The 23,292-nt window shown below is 42.7% G+C and overlaps 1 protein-coding gene across 2 annotated transcripts in view; it reads right to left on the bottom strand.

The window, feature by feature from the left end:
- VPS13B (vacuolar protein sorting 13 homolog B) overlaps positions 1 to 23,292 on the bottom strand; it is a 316,612-nt gene that overhangs the window by 39,153 nt on the left and 254,167 nt on the right. For both annotated transcript variants that reach the window (XM_054385615.1, XM_054385616.1), the window contains exons 39-42: positions 15,740 to 15,936; positions 12,360 to 12,541; positions 9,213 to 9,562; positions 2,739 to 2,900 (exon numbers count right to left, since the gene is read on the bottom strand). In XM_054385615.1, the coding sequence (XP_054241590.1) occupies positions 2,739 to 2,900; positions 9,213 to 9,562; positions 12,360 to 12,541; positions 15,740 to 15,936 (891 nt within the window). The remainder of the gene's footprint in view (positions 1 to 2,738; positions 2,901 to 9,212; positions 9,563 to 12,359; positions 12,542 to 15,739; positions 15,937 to 23,292) is intronic.

Here is a 23,292-nt window from a genome sequence, read left to right as displayed (position 1 = left end):
TGCCACAGCATAAGAGGGACAACTTGATGTCTTAATTGAGTCATTGCTTTCATTCCATTTCACCGCAACGTTTGCAATGATATTTAAACAAACTTCTTTTCTCTGATCTGCAATGACAAAGGGTTGTTGGGACTGTCCCAATGAAATGCCACTCTGAAGCATGCTGAATTTACAGGGACTCGTGTTTAGCACTAACCAAATGACCACCACTGATAGCCGGGTACCAGGATTCTCTGACCTTTGTAAAGAAAACTCACTTCTGCCTCAGCAGTGTGTGCAGAGTCTGTGCTTTCAGACAGCTTCAGTGGTATTACCTCAGTGCTGGGATTCAGCCTCTACATTTCTCAGCAAGAGAAGACTGCTGAAAAGTATTGAAAGAGCAGAAATACTCTGGAAATTATTCCAAGGCCTGGGACAAGGGAGGTCTAACCCCCTACTAGAAGGGCCTGCCAGCCAGCAATGTGGTTGAGTCAGAAGCAGTAAGCTGTTAGTTTCTTCTCCTGGGACATGGGAATCCAACATGACACCCCTGACTGTTTATCAGCCCAGTTCTTCACTGAGTCTGAATCTGACCAGAGCAAAACAGAATGGGGAAACCCTTTGACATCACCAACTTCCAGCTGAAGAATGACGGTCTGAAAAAATGAACCTGAGGCTTGCACTGTCACTTCACCCACTTCCTAAAGTGTGATCTAGTCTTCTGCTGGACTTTACCACTTTTCATTGTGCACTTTAACTTTTCATTTGGTAAGACACACAACAACCACGACAATGGAATGTTTTGCACTGCTTGAGGCTGTGACTGAAGGGACAGGCAAAAGATCAATGTTGGAATATTTAAGATCTCCAGGTGTTAGACAGCTAATGACATATGCTGTGGTGATGGGCTGCAGCAGCTCAGCTGCAGCTGACAAAGTACCAGCAAGAGGCTGCAATTTTAACTCCTCTGCTGGTTACTTTGAGCTGATTCTCATCTGCAAAACTCTTTCCCATGTGCACCTTTAGCAGAAGGGCAGCATTATCAGAAATACACCCTAACCAGGAGTAACTCTGTCCAGAACGATGCTCAAAAAGAGAATCTCCCAAATGAGTAATTTCTAAGTAACAAGAAATGGGTAAGAAAAATTGTTAAGAGGAAATCCTTTCTTAGATCTGGTTTTATTTAGAATCGCTTTAAACACTTCCTTCTCTTTCCATGTGTTTATGAAAAGGCTTAAATGACTTTTTGGGTGGTTGCTAAAAAAGCAAGTGATCACAGGAGCACGGAATGTTAGGGCTTGGAAGGGACCTCAAAAGATCACCCAGTCCAAACACCCTGCCAGAGAAGGAGCATCCAGGGCAGGTCACACAGGAACACATCCAGGTGGGTTTGGAATGTCTCCAGAGAAAGAGACTCCACAACCTCTCTGGGCAGCCTTCTCCAGGCTCTGGCACCCTCACAGGGAAAAAGTTTTCCCTTCTGTTCCCATGGCACCTCCTCTGCTCCACATTGCACCCCTTGCCCCTTGTCCTGTCATTGGACATCCCTGAGCAGAGCCTGGCTCTGTCCTCCTGACACTGCCCTGCACATCTTTATCCCCAGCAGTGAGGGCAGCCCTCAGGCTCCTCTGCTCCAAGCTGAAGAGCCCCGGCTCCCTCAGCCTGTCCTCACAGGGAGATGTTCCACTGCCTGCAGCTGCTCTGTGGCTGGATTCCTTCAAGCAGTTCCCTGAGGTCCTGAGGTTTTGCATGGTCACCAAGTGACACATGAGCAAAAACCAGGCTAAATTTGCCATCTCTGCTCCCCACTGACATTTGTCAGCAGTACAAGAGGGCACAGCTCCCATGTAGAATTACCAGCCAAATGTGACTTTTTTATCACATGGTAATGCTGGTATTTTCCAAGGCTCTAGGTGAGTCAGGGACTCCCATCCACCTCACTTCTCCTAAGATCTGTAAAAATTTTAGTAACTCTTCAGCAGAGGACTCCTGCTGAGCAAGTGGGGTGGCACAGGTGCTTAGTATCCCACTCAGCAGAAGCTAGGTGTATATTAAAGAGAGACAAGTGATGACTTTGCTGTCTCATGAACATTTAACAGAAGATTTAACTTCCTGCCCTGTCTTGACTCAAGATGCAAAGTCTTTTTTTCACCACCACTCAAGAAAACCAACAACAGGGCTTCACTGAAACATAACCTGTTCACAGTTAAACAATATTTCAGTTTCAGTGTTTGTCCTTCAAAACACACCCAAGAAACAAACCTGCATCATTTGAGCTATGTGAGTGGGTTCTTTCTGACAATTCCAAACCTTTTCCAATGCAAGGACATGTGGAGCTGAGACACTTGTCTAGCTTGACCCTGATCTGCAAACAATTTCAGTAAGCAGAGGCTTCTGGTAAAAACAAGCCATTAAAAAAATTCCCCAAACCTCTAATGCACACTACAGAAAACAGACACTGATGAGTTAGAACAAACTGGCAAGAGATCTTCTCTTGCTTTGTTTTCAGCAGCTTCAGTTTCCACAAGGGCTCTGTTTCACAAAGCAGTGGCCTTGCTCATCCAGTCCCACCCCTGTGAAACTTCTAAGCACTTCTGGCTTTCCTCACTCTGTTTACCTTTTCTCCCTGATGCAGTCCCAGCCTCCTGAAGGAGCTGTAGTGTTGGAGATTGTCGAGGCCATGGAGCAAACCAAACAAAGCACAAAGCCACCAGTCAGCCTGAGCAAGTGCTGTGCTGGAAGGGCTCTTTCTGACGTACCTGCGGGGACTTGTGAGAGCGCCAGCTGTACTGGTGACTGTGGAGACTGGCCAGCAAAATATTTTCATCAGTATCCACCTGGCCAAACCTCAGCGTCTCTTGTGTGTCATTACAGATCACAAAATGGCTGAAGACCAACTCCTCTGCCTTGGGGCATTGGTTCTGAAAGGAAAGGGATGTGAAAGGCAGTGAGCATCAGATTAATTGCAAGACATTTGGCAGCTGCCTGCCCAGTGGTTACTTCCAGCACAGAAATGCTTCGAGTTCTCTTGCCTTTAGCTTTGGTCTCAGAGTACTCAACTCTGCAAAAACAAGTGTTTGGGTTGGCAAAGTTGAACATATTTTATGTAAAATACTGATGTTTTTGTAATGCAAATCTTAAAGATTTAAAACTACAAACCTCCCCCTAGATTTCCTAACTTATGTAAAAGACTGCAATGAAATTAAATTCAGTGGGAAAGGAGGTGTCACAAAGGGCAGATGGGGAACTCCAGCCTGAGCAGAGGCATGAACAGCTTTCTCCATGCTTGACAACTGATCTCTCAGGCTGGCAGGCTGCGCTTCCTCTTCCCCAGCTGCAGCTTCTGCTTTGAAATGTTGCTCTGGGGCAGCAGCAGCAAAGTCTCTCTGTCCTGATCCCACAACACTTAAAAAAAGTAACTAAACAAAAAGCAGGAGACACTTTTACACCTCCATGAGGCCAGTTTGAAAATGCATCATGCAATTTGACAGTCTGATAGGAAACCCCCAAAACAATAACAGGTTTAAAAAGCATTTTAGATTTTAACAATTATTTTTCTTCTGCCTGCAGCATCCTTCCATCCCTCTCTGCTTTTCACATGGCTGCTTGTCACTCTGTTGACACAATGAGACTCTGTGATAGTCATAAAAATTACCAGAGCTGCAGGTCCTCTGCCCCTGAAGGCAAAAACTATAATCCCCTATAGGGGAGAGGTCAAAGTGTGCCTGACAATTTGATTTGAAGATCATCTCTCATATATTTCTGTCCTAGTCACTGCTGGGCTTGTACCTTCCGCTTAGAAGCGGCTATCTAGCAACCATGACAATTACTCCAAGTGAGCAGCTTCTGGCTGGTCCTCCTGCAGTATGATGGGCATAGGCCAAAGCAGTCACCTTCATCTGCTTTTTGCTGCCTTTTTTTCTGACCCACCTTTCCTAGCACATACTTTTGACAATGCTTTATTGTTGGTTGGTTCCCTCCTCTCCACAATACAGCCCAGCTGCTCTTTTCTCCTTCTTTCTTCCCATGACGTTTTCTCTAACTTATGGGACCTCCATGGTCTTTGAAAGCTGATTCTGTTTCCCCTCCTTACTCTCTCAGTGGACCCTTTAAACAGACATAATGAAGCTTGCACCCCCTCTCTCTATGATCATATGGGGCTCTTGTTTTTTGATAAAAATGTGCCTGGAAGCCTGCAGAAATTCAGAGATCAAACAAGACAGAAAGGAAAATATTTCCTCACTGATCCCTATGGATCCTTAGTTATCCATTGAAAACAGTTTGGTACATTGCTTATAGCCCATTGCTGGGAGATACATGTGGAACAGATTTGCTGCAAAGTGAAGCGTCCAGTCTAGCATCCTTGAATGCATGCTCACTGCTGCTATTAACTCCAGAAGAACCTAAGCTGCAGGTCTACAGGCAGGTTGAAATTCCTTTTGTGACTGAGTGCCAGAATGTTTGGCTGGGAGTGCTTGGGCAAAGAATTATTCACCCTAGGAGTAGCTGAGCATGAGAATACTTAGATTAAAGCTTCTCTCAAAATCTCATGAATTCCTCTGCATAAGATGAAATTCTTTTGTGAAATAAAGAGTTAGGGGAGCACAACCCAAATCTCCCCTTTCCAAAGCAGTCAAACTCATCACACAGCAAGGTGCCTGTATCTCATGCATCAGCAGCTCTGGGTATACCAAGGGCTGGCATTTAGAGTGGCACTTCAGAGTGCAGAGTTGATCTTGGCATTTCCTAGTGGTGGATCTATGACTTTTTGCTGTCAAGCTGCCATACCCACATACCCCTAAGTCTACCACAAACACTGGTATTTTCCTGTTGCAGCTTGAGGGAGGATTTACTGTCCACAGAGCTTAGCATGTTGTTGTAGTCAAACCTAGATATAATCCCTGGGGAATTTAGGACTTTTTGTTTGTTTGTTAATTTGTTTGTTAATCTAGTACGTTTTCTTGCTGATTATGCAAAAACTGGAAGAAGCATACCCGGTGATGAACTTCCTTCTTTTTACCTAAGTAAGTGAGTTTCATCTAATTTAGCACAAACTGCACATTCTTGTATTCTCCAGAGGGAACAGAGAATCTAGTGAGGTCTTGGCATGCACAGAACTCCTCAGTTGTACTGGGGGAATATTATCCCACCAGGGATTATTCATAGATGACTGCCATTAATCATTAATCTTAAACGATGGAATTGCTACTAGAATCCACTGCTTTTAATAGCAGTGTTTCTCAAAGTTAAGCAGAAGAGGTATTTTAAGCTCAGCTTTATAACAGTTCCAAAGTGTTAACCAAGGAAACACCAAGATTTGCATACTATGGCATTGCTCCATGCTGCCAGGCTTAAGAGAGATCTATTGATGCCTCAGGTCTTGATGATAACAGCTGAGTACAGGATCATCAACGAAGCTGGGGGATGCTTTAGCTCAGCATGGCCACTACCTGCTGGTTTTGAGGTGATTCTTATTCTCCTTGCATTAAATGCAGGATATATTTTCCAGAGTACCATTCATGCTGCTAGATCCCTGAGTAGTTGCAGCAGCTCCCTGCACCCATCATGGGCAATTTGACCCCAAAATCACTGCTGAAGTCTGACATTAGAGGCTTCTGCAGTAAGTGGAAAGTGAGCAGGAAAAAAAGAAAAAAATAGAGAAAATTAGCAAAATGCTGGAGTGAGGAAATCTTGGTTGACAAAAGAGTGTGGAGAAAGCACACACAATGAAAACAAACAGAACTGGGCTGTTTATGTGGCAATGATGCTGAAGGGCTGAATGATGACTCCAGGAGCTGCAAACATGTAAGAGCGGAATAGGAAAGAAATTCCCTCTCTGAATTAAAACAGCAAATCAAAAGAATCAGCAAAAGATCAACAGCCTGAATCAGATACAGATTAGGGTCAGCTCCTGGAGGACAATTTCCTGCCCCTCTTTAGATCATTTTTCAGCTGTTCTTTTCTCTCAGAGAGGCCTGGAAAGTGTCTCTGCTTTATTGGGCTTTCAAATATTTTGTGAATTCTATTCAGACAGTGGGAAAACATCCCACATACTACTGGTCACCAGGTTTTCCCTGTCTCTGACTTTCTGCTCACACCTCAGGCTCACAGCTATTTCAAAGCTTTCTGGATCTGAAAAACAAACAAACAAAACCCCAAACATAAAAGCCTGGGCCTCTTTATATGGACAAGGTTATTTTCTGTGTACTTCATGAGCTACCAAAGACCTGTGCAAGCCTTCTCTCTCTCAGGAAAGTTTTTTGGGCAAGGAGTCTTTACCAACTTCTTATCTCCCTCAAAGTTGCTCTGAGAGAAAAGAACATTTTCCTGCTGATTGCTTGAACTTCATTCTCATGGCAGTATCCTGCCATTAACTGGTAAGTGAAATTGAAGCTATATGCAAATGTTCAGCATTGTTTTCCTTTATTCTTTGTGCTTGTGGGAGAGGAATGGGGGGAAACCACCGTGATCACAGATGTCACTTTGACTGATCCCAGCTCATTAAGAAAACTTATGCAACATGCCATCAGAAAGGTTAAGCACCATGCAGACCTTGAAGAAAAGTTCTAATGGCTTCAACCAGGTTTTAAACAGGAGCTTTTATAACTTCTGAGAGCTTTAGGAAAACATTTGGAGTGCAAGACCAGAAAAGAACAGTATTTTCCCCAGGAACTCTCCCTTAGGATGATACCTGGGCAGCTGTTTTCGCAGCTGACCCTGCATCTCCAGAGACCAAAAAGCACGAATGCTATAAACCAATTTGGTAAGGCCTTAAAAAATGCCCAAATAAAGGAGAAAAGAACCCAAACCAAGAACCCTCCCCCTCTCCCCACAACACAGTCACAGCAGACACGCGTTTTCTGTCTCACTTAATACTCTCCATCTTATTATTGAATAATAAAGCTACATTTATAACAATCTCGAGGTTCCTTGCCCAGTTATTTGATTATTAAGCCCACTACTTTAGCTTTGCTTTTAGATGTGCATTAGCCTGTTAGTGCTTGTATTAAAAACAAGGATTTCAGATTAAACAGAGAAATATGTCAAAAGGGGAAACATTTAAAAAGTGCTAATCCTCTCAGGTTTTCAGCATGTGATTTAGAAGTATAAAGCAAGTTGTATGCCTGGTGGCTTTTAGGCTTAATCTACTTTAAAAAAGTTCATCATTACTTTAAAAAAAAAAGTAAAACAAAAAATCAGTCCATATCTAGGAAACAGAGATGCTGACAGAGCTTCTGTTAATCCTGAACTCTTGACCTAAAGGTACAGGGCCAACTTGTTTCATGCTTCATCTGTCTGTCCACTGCCTCCAACATCACTTGTTTCAAATATTAATCCAGCAAAAAATATGTGGAGAATTCACATAACCTTTGCTGCTTATTAAATTCATGCTTCTAGGTGGCAGCACTTATCTTGTGTTTTGTGTGAACAGCACTCATCAAACAATGCTTGTCACTGGGAAATTTAGTCCCTTAGAATCATAGAATCATTAAGGCTGCAAAAGACCTCTAGAGCATTGAGTCCAACCATAATCCAACTGCCATGAGCACTAAACCATGTCCTGAAGCACCACATCTACAGCTTCTTGAACACCTCCAGGGATTCCACCACCTCCCTGGTCAGCCTGTGCCAACCCCGCAACATTCTCTTACTAAAGTTTTTCCTCATGTCCAACCTAAACTTCCCCTGGCACAACTTCAACCCATTTCCTCTTGTCCTATGCCTGCCAGTCTGGAGGTAAAGCACACAGAAAACACCTTGGTAACAATTAATTTAGTCAGCTGTTTTGAACCCACTTGTGTGTGTGTTTGTTCACACATCAGGGAGGTTGCGTTCCCTAATTTCAAAGTGGTGCAGGTTTCTAATCTGGAATACTCAGGGCTCAATCCCCACCACATCAGAACATGGTGGCCAGCAGCCCTGACACGAGAGGAAACGAGAAAATTGCAGCAACAATTACAGAAGTATATCCTCCTGTGGCTCCTGTTAGCACTGCCAAATCCATCTATAAATGGGGACAAACTAGCCAGGGAACCTACCTGTCAGCAATATACCCTTGCCACATATGGCTCTACTTAATCAAATATACAATTCCGCTTCTGCAGCTCAGAATGTTCCTTCAAGGCACAGAGCAGTCAGCCAGTCAGTCACACTGTGATGCGGTTGAAAACATTTAAATATTTATGCACCATCTTTTATTTCTGTGTGGAGCTATGTCTGAGAGAGCTTGGTTTTTGCTCCCCCAATCCTGAGAAAAAACTCACCTTCCTGAAGGCCATTTTGCAGTAGTTGCCACACATGTCTTAGATGAGAGACTGGTACTAAGTCAGACATATTTTGGGTTTAAACAGCCTACCAGGGACTCTCTTATGCTTTCTATGTTTGTTTTTTATTAAAGGCATTGTTCAAAATATGACAAAACCCAGAAATTGGAGCTACAAAGATTTTTGTTCACATTGATATTTGAGCCAGCTGTAAAGATTTAAATCACACTAGATCTTGTTTTATGAATGTCCTTTTGCAACAAGAAAACCATGGAATGCCCTTAAAAAAGAATTTTTTGATATAAAACAGATGTTTTACCCTTTTTGGGGGGCTTTGTTATTGTAGTGCCATGATAGGTAATTAATTCCCAGGCTCCACATAGGTCTTTGGGCAGATGAAGAGAACGATTTGATTTCAAGGCTATGGTGGAGTGAGGGAATTACAGGCCTTTGAGGGGTCATTGCAGAAGTGAGGTTCCTTACCCTGGGCCTGGCTTCAGCCACGAACGCTGCTTGCAGAGGATGTAACATGAACCTAGTGCTGGACTTCAGTAAGAACAGGAGGAGTAGCTGCAAACAGTGTGCTCTGCTGCTCAGACTGAGCTGTGCTTACAGGTCAGGGATCACTCACCTCTTCATAAATCATGGCAGTATTAGGATTATTCTGATACTAGGTTGGAAGGGACCTCGGAGTAGATGATCTCTAAGGTCCCTTACAGCCCAAGCCATTCTATGATAAACCCCTTAGTTTCACTGAAACTTAAGTAGTTCTGGCTACATTTTACCTTTACATTCAGCATTCATTGCCTCCTGATTTTCATTGCTATCACAGAATTAATTTTTATTACTATTAGTGTAAATTGAATCCTTTACATCTTGCAATATGTGTAATGAATGCAGGTGTTACTCTAATGTCCTATGAAACCAACCACAACAGCTCCAGCCGTTCTTACTGCTGTATTCCCTTACCTGCTGCCAAGCCTGCATTGCTGTATTGAGAGAATGCAGGGCATACTGGCCAAAGCTGATGAAAATGGGGTCCACCATGACGGTGCAGTCCAGCAGCCTCCCTGCTGTGCTGCTGGAAACAGCAATCTGCCCCCAGACCTTGAAGGGTTTCACAACGCTCTGCATGGTGACGTTTCGGCACTCCAGCAGCTTGCAGCTGGCTTGAGTTGCAAACTGGACCTCCTGGCACATGGACTCATCACTCCACTGACGCAGGTACACGTGAGGCTCCTCCAAGGCAATCACCATGTACTCCAGCTCAGCTGGTGTGTTCTGGTCAGATACAAAGGGCTGGAGAAATTCTGCTGGTGCTGAAAAGTGAAAGGACAAACAAGACCAGGACATCGCCATTGCCACCTTCTGTATGCTTTTGTAAGGTGGGTTTTAACTTCTTGTACAGATGATGAAAATAAGTAAAAATTCATGGAACAGTAACTGTGTCCCAAATGAATCCTGTCCAAGCTGTTAATGAGATGCAAACCGGAATGGTAATTCACGGCAGCAGCAAGCAAAAAGCATCTGCAAACCAAAATCTTGTTGTGGTCAACAGAGCAGTCAGGCAAACTGCTGTTAACTGCACACTGCAGAGCACTGCAGATTGCCACCTGTCGAGCAGAGACCACATCTCTCTGAGAAGGTTTGCTCCAGATGCAGACAATTTTCCAGAGATAGCTAAAAAATATTAGTGATGTACCATCTGCTGACATGTGACTGTGCAGGATAACAGCACAGCACCCACAATGAAAACTCTCTCGGCTGCACTTACAGAGAGCTCAAGACCACAAACCCATGTGGAGAAAGACCTTGGAGTCCTACTAGACAGCAAGTTCTCCATGGGACAGCAAAGTGCCCTTTTGGCTACGAGGGCCAATGATATCTTGGGGTGCATCAAGAAAAGTGTGGCCAGCAGGGCTAGGGAGGTTCTCCTGCCCCTCTACTGTGCCCTGGTGTGACCCACCTGGAATACTGCGTCCAGTTTTGGGCTCTTTAGTTCAAGAGAGACAGAGACCTACTGGAGAGAATCCAAGGGAAAACTACAAGGATGATTAGAGGATTTCAGTATCTCTGCTACAGGGAAAGACTGAGAGCCCTGGGGCTATTTAGTCTGGAGAAGAGAAGCTGAGAGGGGATCTGATCAATGTCTATCAATATCTGAGGGGTGGGTGTCAAGATGAAGGTGATGGTCTCTTTTGGGTGCTGCCTAATGACAGGACAAGGGACAACAGGCACAAGCTAGAACCCAGGAGGTTCCACCTCAACATGAGGAGACACTTCTGTACTGTGAGGGTGACAGAGCCCTGAAGCAGGCTGCCCAGAGAGGTTGTGGAGTCTCCTTCTCTGGAGACATTTGAAATCCACCTGGATGTGTTCCTGTGTGACCTGCCCTGGGTGCTCCTGCTCTGGCAGGGGGATTGGACTCAATGACCTCTGGAGGTCCCTTCCAACCCCTGCCATTCTATAATTACCCCATAATACTAGAAATTTAACCAAACAGTGTCCTGAGAATAAAGTATGAGAAATATATAATAAAACCCCCCAGATTTTATCACACTAACTTAAGTCTCAGCCCTGCAAAGCAGACCCTGCAAGGCCTAGACACCAGTGGCGTGAGGCTCAGCTGGTGCCTATTTCCATTGCTGTTATTATTTATGCTGCTGCAACTGCTCACATGCTTCACTTGAGCATATGCTCAAGTGCTCTGTGGATTTGGAACCAGAACACTCAGCACTTTCCAGGATCAAGCCCTATTTATTACTGTACCAAGGCATAATGGATACAATAAGGTTTGTGCTCCCTTTGCATGTAACATAGCATAACAGAGCCCCGCAACTTAAGGCCTTTAGGTGCTGTAACAGGACCAACAGCAGCATCAGCATAAACTCAGCTGCTGCTGAAAAATGGAACAGCTGGGCTTGATTTTAATCTGATTTTTGCTTTTTTTCACTGGAGTGTAATGGTGTTGAAGATGATCAAGTGATAGAGGTAGCTGGTAGACAATTATTTGCCAGACATTAAGTGTCAGTCTTGGTCTGATTTGATAATGAATATATTATAACACTTGTAGAGACAGAAACTACTGAGGAAGAAAGCTGCCCCTGTCCAAATTATCTATGATGCTTGCTCATCTTTCATGGAAAGCATTTCTGGCATTTGAAAAATTAGACAATAATCTGAAGATCTCCTGGAATCTCCTTGCCATTAATGCAATGACAGAGAACACTGAACAAAACCAGGTGTAGCTCCAAAACTGATCATAACTGAAATTGCAGCTAAAGCTACAGCTCTCAGAGCTCTTTCAAGGAATTTTTACTAAGGGGGCTGCAAAATCTTCAAACACTTTACCAGTACTGTTAATATGCTGGAAAATGTCAAAGATCAAATTGATTCACTAAGATGGCTCAAAACCTCAGTGGCACCTGCTGGCAGTAATCAGAGTACAAAACACTAGATGGCTTCTACAGTTACCCATGCCGGAGGAGGATGGGACTGATCGGCCAGCCCCACGCTCTACCCTGTGTGCTTTCTCAGCACACAGCAGTCATCAGCTTGACCCTGAGCTCTGTACCACTGCTGGCTGCTGGTGATAATTTATTTAAGAATGTCTGTTTAAATGAGGAACTGGAGACTATGCACAGCAAAATAGCAGCAGAGCGGCATATATGAATGAGATATGATACAAATAGGATAGGATAGGATAGGATATATGATATGAAGACTCTGGAGGGACCTTGGAGCTGCCTTCCAATAGCTGAAGGGATCCTACAGGAAGGTTGCAGAGGAACTTTTCCTCAGGGTGTTTAGAGACAGGACAAGGGGGAATGTTTGAAGCTGAGGCAGAGCAGGGTTAGCCTGGAGCTTAGGAAAAAGTTCTTCAATCTGAGGGTGGTGAGACTCTGGAACGGGTTGCCCAGGGATGTTGTGGGTGCCTCCTCCCTGGGGGTGTTCAAAGCCAGGTTGGATGAGGCCATGAGTAACCCAGTGTAGTTGAGAGGTGTCCCTGCCCATGGCAGAGGGGTTGGAGTAACTGATCTTTGAGATCCCTTCCAACCTAAGCCATCCAAGGATTCTATGACATGCTTTTATTATTCTACACAAAGGAGTACATACCTGTGCCCAGCTGATCAAGATGGTGGCAGAGGTGGACTTCCAGATAAGTACATTGGATCGACACACTCAGTGATGGCACAAACCAAGGAGTAAAGCAGGAGTCAACCCTGGTACAGGCTGCTAATGCTGTAGGGGTCACAAGCTGGTCACAGGTGCTTTGTGAGCCAGATTCGCTTTCTGAGCTGTGGAAGGCAGATAACAAAGTCAGCGCTGTTCAGCACTTCCAGGATTTTATCACTTCCCAGTAGGATTTAACCTTGTGCCATGCTGGTTGTCTGACATAGGCAGTGTCAGTGTTTTCTGAACTGCTGATGTTAGTGCAGGTGCTTTTCCCCGAGCAGAACACAGCAGACAAGACTGCAATCCAGCAATGCTTTTGTCACACACTGAAACACTTCAAACACAGAAGCAAAGCACATTTACAGAAAATAAATCCAAAACATACCAGGTCTCTCTAACTGTTGAAATAACTAAACAGGGTGCATTGCTAAAGATGAAAGGTGATCTGGCCAGGAGAGACTGTTGTTTTATTTTAAGGAAGCCAACTCACAGCCACTGAACTACCGCTGTGCATAAACCCTGTCCCTATAAGCTTCCTCTTCCGTGCTTTCCTCACTCTGCATTTACCATTCAAAGAGAATCCCTGAATGTTGGCAGCTCAGCCTGGAGCCTTTTCATAGCACATACCACAACACATTAAATACACATTCAAAATACCACCCCACTGGAGGGTTTTTTTGACATCACAGACTTCCAAGCACTATCTTACAGTCTCTGGAGAGAAATTAACATTACCTCACAATTCTACAGGTTGCTAAAACACTGCTGAAGCACAAATAAACTTTCTAATTTAAGCCAAATCTATCCTTGATGTTTCTTATTCTCTCTCCCTTTGCAGTTTGGCACTGAAGAGTTTTAGTGCCAAATGTGTCAGCTGAAAACCCAGGAAAATGTCTGTTAAGTCTTGGTGAACAACAACAGGTGCATTAATATCAGGTGGATGTGATTGTGAAGTCAAAATTTGTGCATCAAATGAATCCAATATCGCCAAATCCCACATTCTGCTCCAAAGCTACAAAATGCAGTGTAGGCTACCCACAACGTTCTGGCACTGGTTTGTGTTTAGCACAAGATGCTGAGGCAAGGCTGTAGCAGAAGCAGAGAAAATTCTAAATAAAACTGAAACAAAACTGACCTGACTTTAATACTAGAAGTGGTTCTCTTTTCTCTGTATTTTATTTTTTTAATCCTGTGAACTATCAGAGCTTCTCAAATGGAAAATCCCTGCATTCAGAATCATTCTATGTTACCAAGTATTACTGCTTCCACACCAGCACTTTCTACAGTCACTCTTAAGAAAGCTTGCAGTTCAACCTTGTTTGAAGTTGGTATAAAGAGAGATCAGTTTGAATTTCTCTCTGAAACTGATGCTGGGGCAGCCAACATCACCTTTTCTGTTCTCTGATTGAAATCAGAGGTTTTCCTCAAGTACCCCTCAGGTTTCAGGCTTCTGGATGGAGTTCACCCTGACCTACACAGCCCTTTGTATTTCCAGTCTACTGTTAGTTCATGTAGGTGTAAACTCCATCTCCTAAAACTATTATGAACCCCTCAGGCCACCAAAATGATCAGGACTTGTGACTGTGCAATCTCTGTACACATGCCTAAGGAGCTGGCAGTTCAAGGCACTTCCTGCTGACCTCCCTCCCTCTCTTCTGTTTGTTTACTCTCCAGCACTTCAGCAGTGTGCCTCGTCTTTTCATAGAATCATAGAATCAAGAAGGCTGGAAGAGACCTCAAAGATCATCGAGTCCAACCTGTCACCCTAAACCTCATGACCATCTAAACCATGGCACCAAGTGCCACGTCCAATCCCCTCTTGAACACCTCCAGGGATGGTGACTCCACCACCTCCCTGGACAGCCCATTCCAATGGCCAACCACTCTCTCTGTGAAGAACTTTCTCCTCACCTCCAGCCTGTACCTCCCCTGGCGCAGCTTGAGACTGTGTCCTCTTGTTCTGCTGCTGGTTGCCTGGGAGAAGAGACCAACCCCCTCCTGGCTACAACCTCCCTTCAGGTAGTTGTAGACAGCAATGAGGTCACCCCTGAGCTGCTGTCTTTCCTCTCCTGATCTCCCTGTTTAGTGAGCTGCTGATGCTTCAGCTGAATTCCTGTTCTTTCTGCTTTAGCTTTTTATGTACACATACAGTCTGGACAACACAGTGCTCCTAACACTGCTACAGACAGAACAACTGCCTTCCTTGGAGTCTTCTGGCACCTTAAGGCCATTAGGATATTTCTACCCCTTTATAAGCTGACACCTGATACCACTGAGAGGCCTGCAGCCTCCCAGGTGAAAACTCCTGAGTTTAGACCTTCTGTGCAGATGAATTCATGTGCTGTAAAATGTTTCTGATGGTAATCACAGTCACAACTGGTTTTGTACTGCTTTTCACTTATCTGTGTTTCATTACAACCCTAGCCTCTCTCTGAATGATTATGACTCATTAGCTTATCAGAGCTCTCTGAACAAAACACTGCATATAGTGATTAACCCTATCTGAACAGCAAACAATAAGTGTGATCACAGTGCCAAATGCCTCGATGTAAAAAAAAAAAAAAACAACCAACTTCCTGAATTTCACTACTTCATTTTCAGTTCCCACCGAGTTCACATTTCTGTGGTGTTAAGCTGACCAGGAAGGCAATTCCGCCAAGGTCCCGCGTTCAGAGGAATTAACCTTGTCTGAAACACTTAACTCCCCACTGATGAAAATGCATTCTTTCACAATTAACATCAAGAAATCATTTCCAACCTGATACTATTAATGGAAAGCAGATGTTTAATTTTCTGCACTGATTTTGTCAGCCATGTTTGTATTTCCTGATTTCTCTGAATTCTGTAGCTCCACGTAACAGGACCGTGGGTGCCACGCGCGTTAGTACACAGGCAGCCATCACCAAGAGAGCCGGTGAGGGCGTTCTGGGTTTTCTGATCTAACTAGAAAATGTTGAGAACGTCTTTGAAACCAATTCCATTGCTCTATGTTAATTGCCTTCTGCAGCTAATTAGCTAATTTTACTAGCTGGTACAGTTAAGAGGTCTCAGGATACGGCCTGTTTGTCTTCACTTTGCAGCAATCCTTGCATTCAGAAGATGGCTGAACATGGTGCTGCCAGGCTGCCTACAAACCCAAGAAGGCTCTTTTTGTGCACATTCCATCCCTTGTGTGAAAGTGAACTACAGGCTGAAGCTCCTTTAGGAACAGCTACTCTTACTGCATATGAAAACAGTATGTGATTTCCTAAGTCTCCTGAGAAAGCTGTTTCAAGAGTGCATCGTTAGATTGCTGTTTCTCCTTCTTCTGTCAACGTTACCTTTGGTCATCGGCCATGTTCTGACTGCTGTTCAGAACAATTCTCCACAGATCAGAGGCTATGAGCTCCTTCTGATCATTCACAAGGCTGATACTGGGCAGCTGCAGCTCACAGACTTTGCTTTCTGACAGACTGAATTCCCGGAATGCAACAAATGATTTCTGAAGCTCGTCCCAGTACTCCAGGCTGCATGGAATCTGTGATAAAAGGGAGAAGGCAGAGTGAGTTTCTGCTTGGTTGCAGATACAATGGGATTTACTGTACAAAACTGAAGTCAGCCATCATACAGAAAATCAGAATTGTAACTGTTACAAAGATTCCATGCTCTTTTAATTCAAATGTTTTCAGAATGTCTCTGCAGTAGAACACTTCAAACTTTCTCTTACCAGGTGCAGAAAAAGCTGCTTCTGCAATGCCCAAGAACAAGAAAGGCAATTACAACATTCCATCAGATATCATCACATCAAGGTCATTCTAATCATCATAATATGTTTTTTTGTTTTTGTACTTGAAGTAGCTCTTTTAAATTTGTTACATAACACCAATTTATTAATTACCCATTTATTGTCATAATAGAATGATCAAAGTTGCAGAGTAAAAATGATGATGTCCTGTGTGAGCTAACACAAAAGTGAAGACCCTAGGAGAAGTCATGAAGCACTTGTAATAGTGAGGAAAAAAGCAAGAATGTGGTAGAGACACAAATCAATCTAGGTACAGCTAGAAAGAGCTCTATAAATATTCTTCCTTATTCCTCAGCAAGGACTGTAATGCACATGGAGCTGACACAGGCTGATTAATTAACAGGAATGAAGGTTAAGAAGGAAAATTCAGGGAGCTCAGTGGTTCAAGCTGAGGAGGGCAAGGGAACATAAATAATCACCAAAGAATTCTGGAAGAATTAACATGTGGAACCACAGAGCCTGAAACATGGATTTTTACTCCATCTGTCAAGACAAACTGACACCTGAAGATTGACTAATCAACCACAGTCACTAAAATTTTTTAGGCCAGGGTGGAGGTAAAAAAAAAAAAAGAAACCCGTACCTGCTAACTGCCAGTAACATAGATACCATAGCACTAGCACAGCAAGAGCAATCAGCAGTGCTGGTTTAATTGCAAGGACTAGAATCTGAGAAAAGGGATTGGTTTAACATCAAAAGGCAGGCACATTACATACACCAACACAGCAACACATCTGTAGAGAAACTGCAGAGTCACTTGGAAATGACGAAGCTATGTAAATGTCAGGTGGAAAATTATTAGGCAGTATGATGATGCCCAGAAAACACAAACCTCATCCTGAGGGACATCAAGTAACATATTATCAAAACTGAGGGACAAATAGTAACTGACTTGTGTAAGACACCTGTGGGGCCTCAAGTGGAATATGCCACACATTCCAGTTCTTCATATTAAAACTGTGTTAGCTCCCACTAGGATCTGTGCAGAGTTGAGTAACAAATAAAGGAAAACAACAGGAATGTGATTGCCCTATTCAGACACCTCAGGAGGGAAACAGTTCCCAGCAGAAAAGGTCTGTAGAAACTTCAGGACCAAACTGAGCTGCTCCATGAATGAAATGTAAGGCTGGAAAAGCCAGGGAGGTTGAAGGTCAGCCTTGGTGCTCATGGCAGCTGCTTTTAAAAGCTTGTTTTGTCAGTAAGCTGCAGACAGCAACTTCCATCACCTGCTGTCTTTTATACAATATTGTGGAGCCTTCTTTTCTAAATCTCCAGTCCCCACTGGTGATGAAACATTTGATTTGATTTAAAATATTGCAATATTTCCTGTACATGGCATGTTTCCTGTAGCATCCATAAGCTCTGGAATCATATCACCACCAAAAGATCTGCATCATTTCTGACACAAGGCTGCAGTCTGTAATGGTTGCACAGGTTACTTCTACACACAGCAGTGTTTATTTCTGCTCTGGCAGGGGGGTTGGACTTGATGATCTTGGGAGGTCCCTTCCAAACCCTAACATTCTGTGATTCTTAATCTTGGTCCTTAAAATACCTTGTGAATTTTTAGGACTCTAATTTAATATCTTTGAATATTGAGTGCTTTGGGTTTGTGCTTCCTATTGCCTATTAACAACTCTTCTTGCCAACGGTATTCATGTGTGCACCAAGTCCTATAAAGCCATCCCATTATTTAGAATCTTTATTTCTTTTAGATTCCATCTCAGAACAAAAGCTTTTTTATTATCATTATTTTTTTAAATAAAAATAAGAAAGTCTCCCTAGTGAGACTTTCACCAAACTGTACCAGAATGTCAACTAGTGGGCATTTCAGAAGAGGCTAAGCAAGTTGATGAACAAGAGGACACAGTCTCAAGCTGCGCCAGGGGAGGTTTAGGCTGGAGGTGAGGAGAAAGTTCTTCACAGAGAGAGTGGTTGGCCATTGGAATGGGCTGCCCAGGGAGGTGGTGGAGTCACCATCCCTGGAGGTGTTCAAGAGGGGATTGGACGTGGCACTTGGTGCCATGGTTTAGATAGGCATGAGGTGTAGGGTGACAGGTTGGACTCGATCCTTGAGGTCTCTTCCAACTTCTTGATTCGATTCTATTCTATTAATTCTATTTCCACTAAGATTAGTGAGTTGGAAAACAAGTTATAGAGCACAATATAATGGCACTACAATGCCCAAAATATACTACTGTCTGAAGCTAGAGGAAAGCACTACAGAGAGGTGGAAAAGAAGGCAGGTCAAAACTTGAAGAATCCAAAGCAGACTGCACACACAGTGTCTAAAAACCACAGCAAGCAAGCAGCTAGAACTGCAGCGTTTCCACCTGCTCACCAGAGGCTGGAAATACTGACACTTACCTTGAGAAAAATATGGCAAAGTAAATTATTATGCCATAAAGAAGTAGTGACTCTTAGTCAGGCTCTGGTGTAACCTAACAAAGAGTATTTGCCTTTTAGGAACTTTGTGGTAACCTCTTAGGCAAATTGTGCTGGATTTGGAAAGGCAGAGGAAGGCCTGCGGGACTCAGTGGTATGAACAGCCAGAAAGAAAATATTACCTTACAATTCATGCAGGCTGCTAAGCATGTTGAAAAGATGATTCCTCCTCAGTTTTGCTCACACTTTTTTTCTGACTGTGTTGCAACATGTCAAGAAATCCAACAGAACAAGCAGCAGTACGTTCCAAGACATCATCTTCACATCAGAAGCAGAAAGCCAAGGACACTCTTCGTGGCCTTGTCTATATGAAGCACAGCTCATGCTTTGGGACTGTCCAATCTGTTAAGCTTTCTAGTTTGAAGCTTGCAAAAGACTTAGTTGACTTACAATCTTTGATTTCCACATATCTAGCTTTATTTGTTCTAGGGGGCTTATTACTAATGCCTGATCTGGATATGTTTAAGGAAAGATGGTAGCTCTGGGCAGTATTAGCTGCCAAAAATAATAGTTGTGAAAGCCTGAAATGGGCTCTAATGCCAGAACTGAGTCATAGGCAGTGGGAATAAGTGAATTAGCTGCAACAAAAGAAATCCCCATATGTAGAATTAAATATGGTACTTTTGCCATGAATATTCGAATAAGACCTAAGCTATAATTCAAAGAACCATTACCTCTTAGAAAATGTGATGTCCAGTGCTGACTCTGTAACACTGAACACCAACAAAGCAGAGCTAACCACAGACTTCTTTGCTAAGCAATGAGCATGCTTCTTCAACACACACCTCTCCATAGCTTTTTGCTTTCTTTCCTAAGCTCTCAAAGTTTTAATTGTAATGTTTCTCTTCACCTGTAAAATGCAAACAGAACCATTGCTGCACAGCTCCTGTGCACTTTACACGACCATAAAACTATTACTTAATAACCACAGACTCAGATTTAACCCTGGACTCAGACTTAACCAAGAATCTCCAAGTTCTGCTTTGCAAGAAAACCATGGATTATGCTTAAAAGGATGATTACAGCAATAGGGAGCAAATCAGCAGTCCAGTGATGTTTTCCAGCATCATTAACAAGAGATCAGAAGCAAAAGCTAGATGAAGATAGTCTAAACTCTACGTACTTATCAGAAAAGCTGTTAATAATACAAATAGATTTAAAACAAAGCAGAGAATTTGATGGTTCCTCCTTTTTCTCTCTACTGCTGTGGACTAGAGACACAGGAGATCTGAAAATTGCCTGACACAGCTCTGATGAAGAATGAAAATGGTGTATTGACAGATTCTGACAGGAAGGAGAGAAGCTGCCTCAGAGGGGCAGTTCCAGTCCTGCCCCCTTCAAGTACAGGGCACAAAGCTGAAATAATCCAATTTTTTTATATTGAGTTTAAAAATTACATGCTCCAGTCTTTAAATAATGAAGCAAGAATACTTCCAGCAACCTGCAGCAACTTCTACCTATGGCTGCTGAAAGAATCACTGCTTTATTACTTAAATACTGGAGCGTATAATGTTTAAACTCAGTATCAAAAACAAACTTTAACTGTACACATGCAGAACTCTTAGGCTGCAAAATGCATCTTGTCCAGCTGAGAAAGATACCAACAGCTGTGTTACAGAATGTGCTTTAATGCTGCTCTGAGCCATGCTTCCTTTGGACTCCCTTTCTGCTTCTGCAGAAGAAATGTTTATTCCTTGGATCCCAGGCCCTCAGATGGTGGGCGCTCCCTCTTGGAGATGAAGTTATTCTTATTCCAGAAACAACTACTGTAACAAGAAATTGCACACAGCAGACAGGAAGCATGTGTGTGTTTTATCTGCTCAAGCAGGGCCACCTAAGTGAAGGAGAGGCAGAACACAACACAAACTAGCACTTCGTGTCAGACGCCAGCCCATGCTGGGAATTTAAATCCAGCTTCCTGAGCATGAATAAACTGATTGCTCTGTAATGAAGCTATCCTGTTAGTAGGAGCTTCTACTGGTTTAGGGCCAACTGTCTTACAAACACAATTCTCCCATTAGGTGAACAGAAGTTGCAGTAGTAGGAAATAAAAAGCTTTATCCAGTTTTCTACTAGGCAAAACTTTGCGGCAATAACTACCAAGAACATCACTTTGCAGTTGGATTTCAGAATACTTTTTGTATAAAAATAGCAAAAGCACCCCACAGAAAAATACATTATGCAGAAATTATGCTTAAAAGAAAATTCATATTAAACAGACTGAAGCCTCTGAAATCTGCCTGCTCCCATCCCACCCACAATCCAAGCTGAGCAGTGGCCAGCTGTAGGACACTTCAGCATCTCCTCTGCTGTTTCTCTTAGGTGCCTGGCACTGTGAAAGCATGCTCCAAACCAAACTGCATGCTGGATCACATTGTTTTAGCCTCCCTCAGGGCTAAGAGTGTATCAGAGCAGTATGGAAAACAGCCTCTCCTGGCAGAGCTAGGGACCACCACTTTCTCCCTTTTGTTGAATTAAAAAAAAAAAAAAAAGAAGAAAGAAAAAAACCCCAAAGCAGTGGTTTCCAGCGAGGTAAGAAGTGAGGCAAATATCAGTAGTGCTAGGGTTAGCAGCAGTACTAGCATTAACATTCTGGCTGCACAAAGTATTTGCTGTGCCCCCAGATTAGCCTCTTTATATTGCTGGGTTTCTATACTTGTACATGTACCCACATATCTCTGGGAAGTAAAAATTATTCTAATGTGGTTCACATTTTCAACACTCAGGAATAATCAGATACCACAGCTGGGAAGTTTTTCAACATTATCCCCTGTAATTTCTTCACAGAATTTGTTTTACTTCTCCTTAAATTTGGTTTAACAAATTTTATCCTAAAGCTAGAACATTTAACTGTGAATACTCACTTTAAAACTGAACATGTGATATCTGTTTAATTTAACTTTTTACCCTTACCTATCCTGAGGTCTCTGGCTGAGTAATAACTACTGGTTTGCTTTCTGAGTAATAACATCCACCCCATCTCTTCTAACTCCATTTAACCAATTTATTTATGGCCCTATTAGGATATTTAATTTTATTTAAATTTACATCTGCACTGAGTTTATAAAATAAATATTAAATAGGGTTATAATAAAGAGATGTGAAAGTAAACCCTCTGTCTTCTGAGAGAAACTGTTCTTCAAAAATACAGAACTGCCTTTTAGCTGACTTTGGAAAAAGGCTTCTATACATCTTCAACTAATAGAAGCTATAAAAAACCCTTTGTAATATTGGAACCAGTTGAGAAACCACAAGCATTCAAATGCAGGAAATCATGATTTTATAACATTTTAATGTGATCTACTCTTGGGAAACAAAGTTAACCAAGCCCTGTTTCTGTACAGGAAATATTCCAGTGTACAGTTGTAATACATTGTGGTGAGGGGTACAGCTGCACTTTTTTCACCTGTAATGCCCCACTGGTATTGTGGCTTACTGGATTGCATCAAGATTGCCTTCCTGTCCGGAAAGCCCTCTAAGTACAAACAAGACTCTAAGCCCAGGTTTTATTTTCCCTTGGTATCAGAGTATGGTAATTTAAGAGCCCTGAGAAATGCTTTTTAACCTTTTAGAAGAAATATGTCACATTCTTTTATTAGAAACTATGTTCTTTGCCTTTCTAAAACAACATGTGACCAACTTATCTTATCAATTTATCAGACCAGCAGGTTCAGAGCAGATGCAGGTGTGTACAGTAATGGAATCTGGCCACAGACATTGGCTCTTTTCCTGATGGAAAACTGACTCTAAACACACTAACAACTTTTGTTAAGGAAGCACAGATCAGCACTGTGCTCTAACAGCAGACTTCATGTTTTTAAACATTAAGATATATGCGGTGCTATCAAGTGTCAAACTCATTTTTTTTACTACTAACTGTTGTTCATCTTGAGACTGAGTTGCTGTGAAGACCATTTGCTTCTCTAATAGCAAAAGCAGCAGCATTTAATTTATTGAGGTCTTCACTTCTTGTTGCAAGTATTGAGAAACAGAAGTACATAGAGAGGAACATTAGGGACATAGCTACTTCTTGCAACATCCTTATTCTTCTTCTGATACAGGAACAATCTCTCACATTTTATTTAAAACTTTTCATTTTCTAAGCTTCAGCACTTATTAATAACGCAAGCACTATGCTGTTGAAATGCAATTGCCTCTGGGACTGAGGGTAGAAGTCCATTAATAACTGAGGCACTATGCAATTTTCTGTATACAGGCTATTTTGACCATATATTCTTAGCACAGCAAAGCAAGAGGTGCCACTAGATCAGCAGAGAGCAGGAAGGCCTTGGGTTTGCAAAGTTTCATAAAGCAGACTTCCAAACTCTGGAAGTACAGAACACGAGGAGGGTGTAAATCTGTCATTAAGATAATCTGATGGTTTCATCAGTCCTCTGGCTCCCAGTGGAATTTTCACTGGCTCAGTAACCCCGAAGGGTAAATTTCAGTGTGATGCACAAGCAAATTATGCACAACTTCCATTAACATTCCCCACAAGTTACGCTTTAACTCCCTGCAGACCGCGCAGAACCGGAGGTCAAACGATACAGCCTCATCTTGACGCAGCAAACACTGAGATCACACAACAAAATGATTAAGATTACACACACAAAATACAGCAACAAAACAGTAAAGTCTGAGATA

The sequence above is a fragment of the Indicator indicator genome, chromosome 12 (assembly GCF_027791375.1).
Source record: "Indicator indicator isolate 239-I01 chromosome 12, UM_Iind_1.1, whole genome shotgun sequence".
In the NCBI taxonomy this organism is placed as follows: domain Eukaryota; kingdom Metazoa; phylum Chordata; class Aves; order Piciformes; family Indicatoridae; genus Indicator; species Indicator indicator.
Note: the sequence above shows the minus strand (reverse complement) of the source record. Positions and strands in the feature narration are given on the sequence as shown.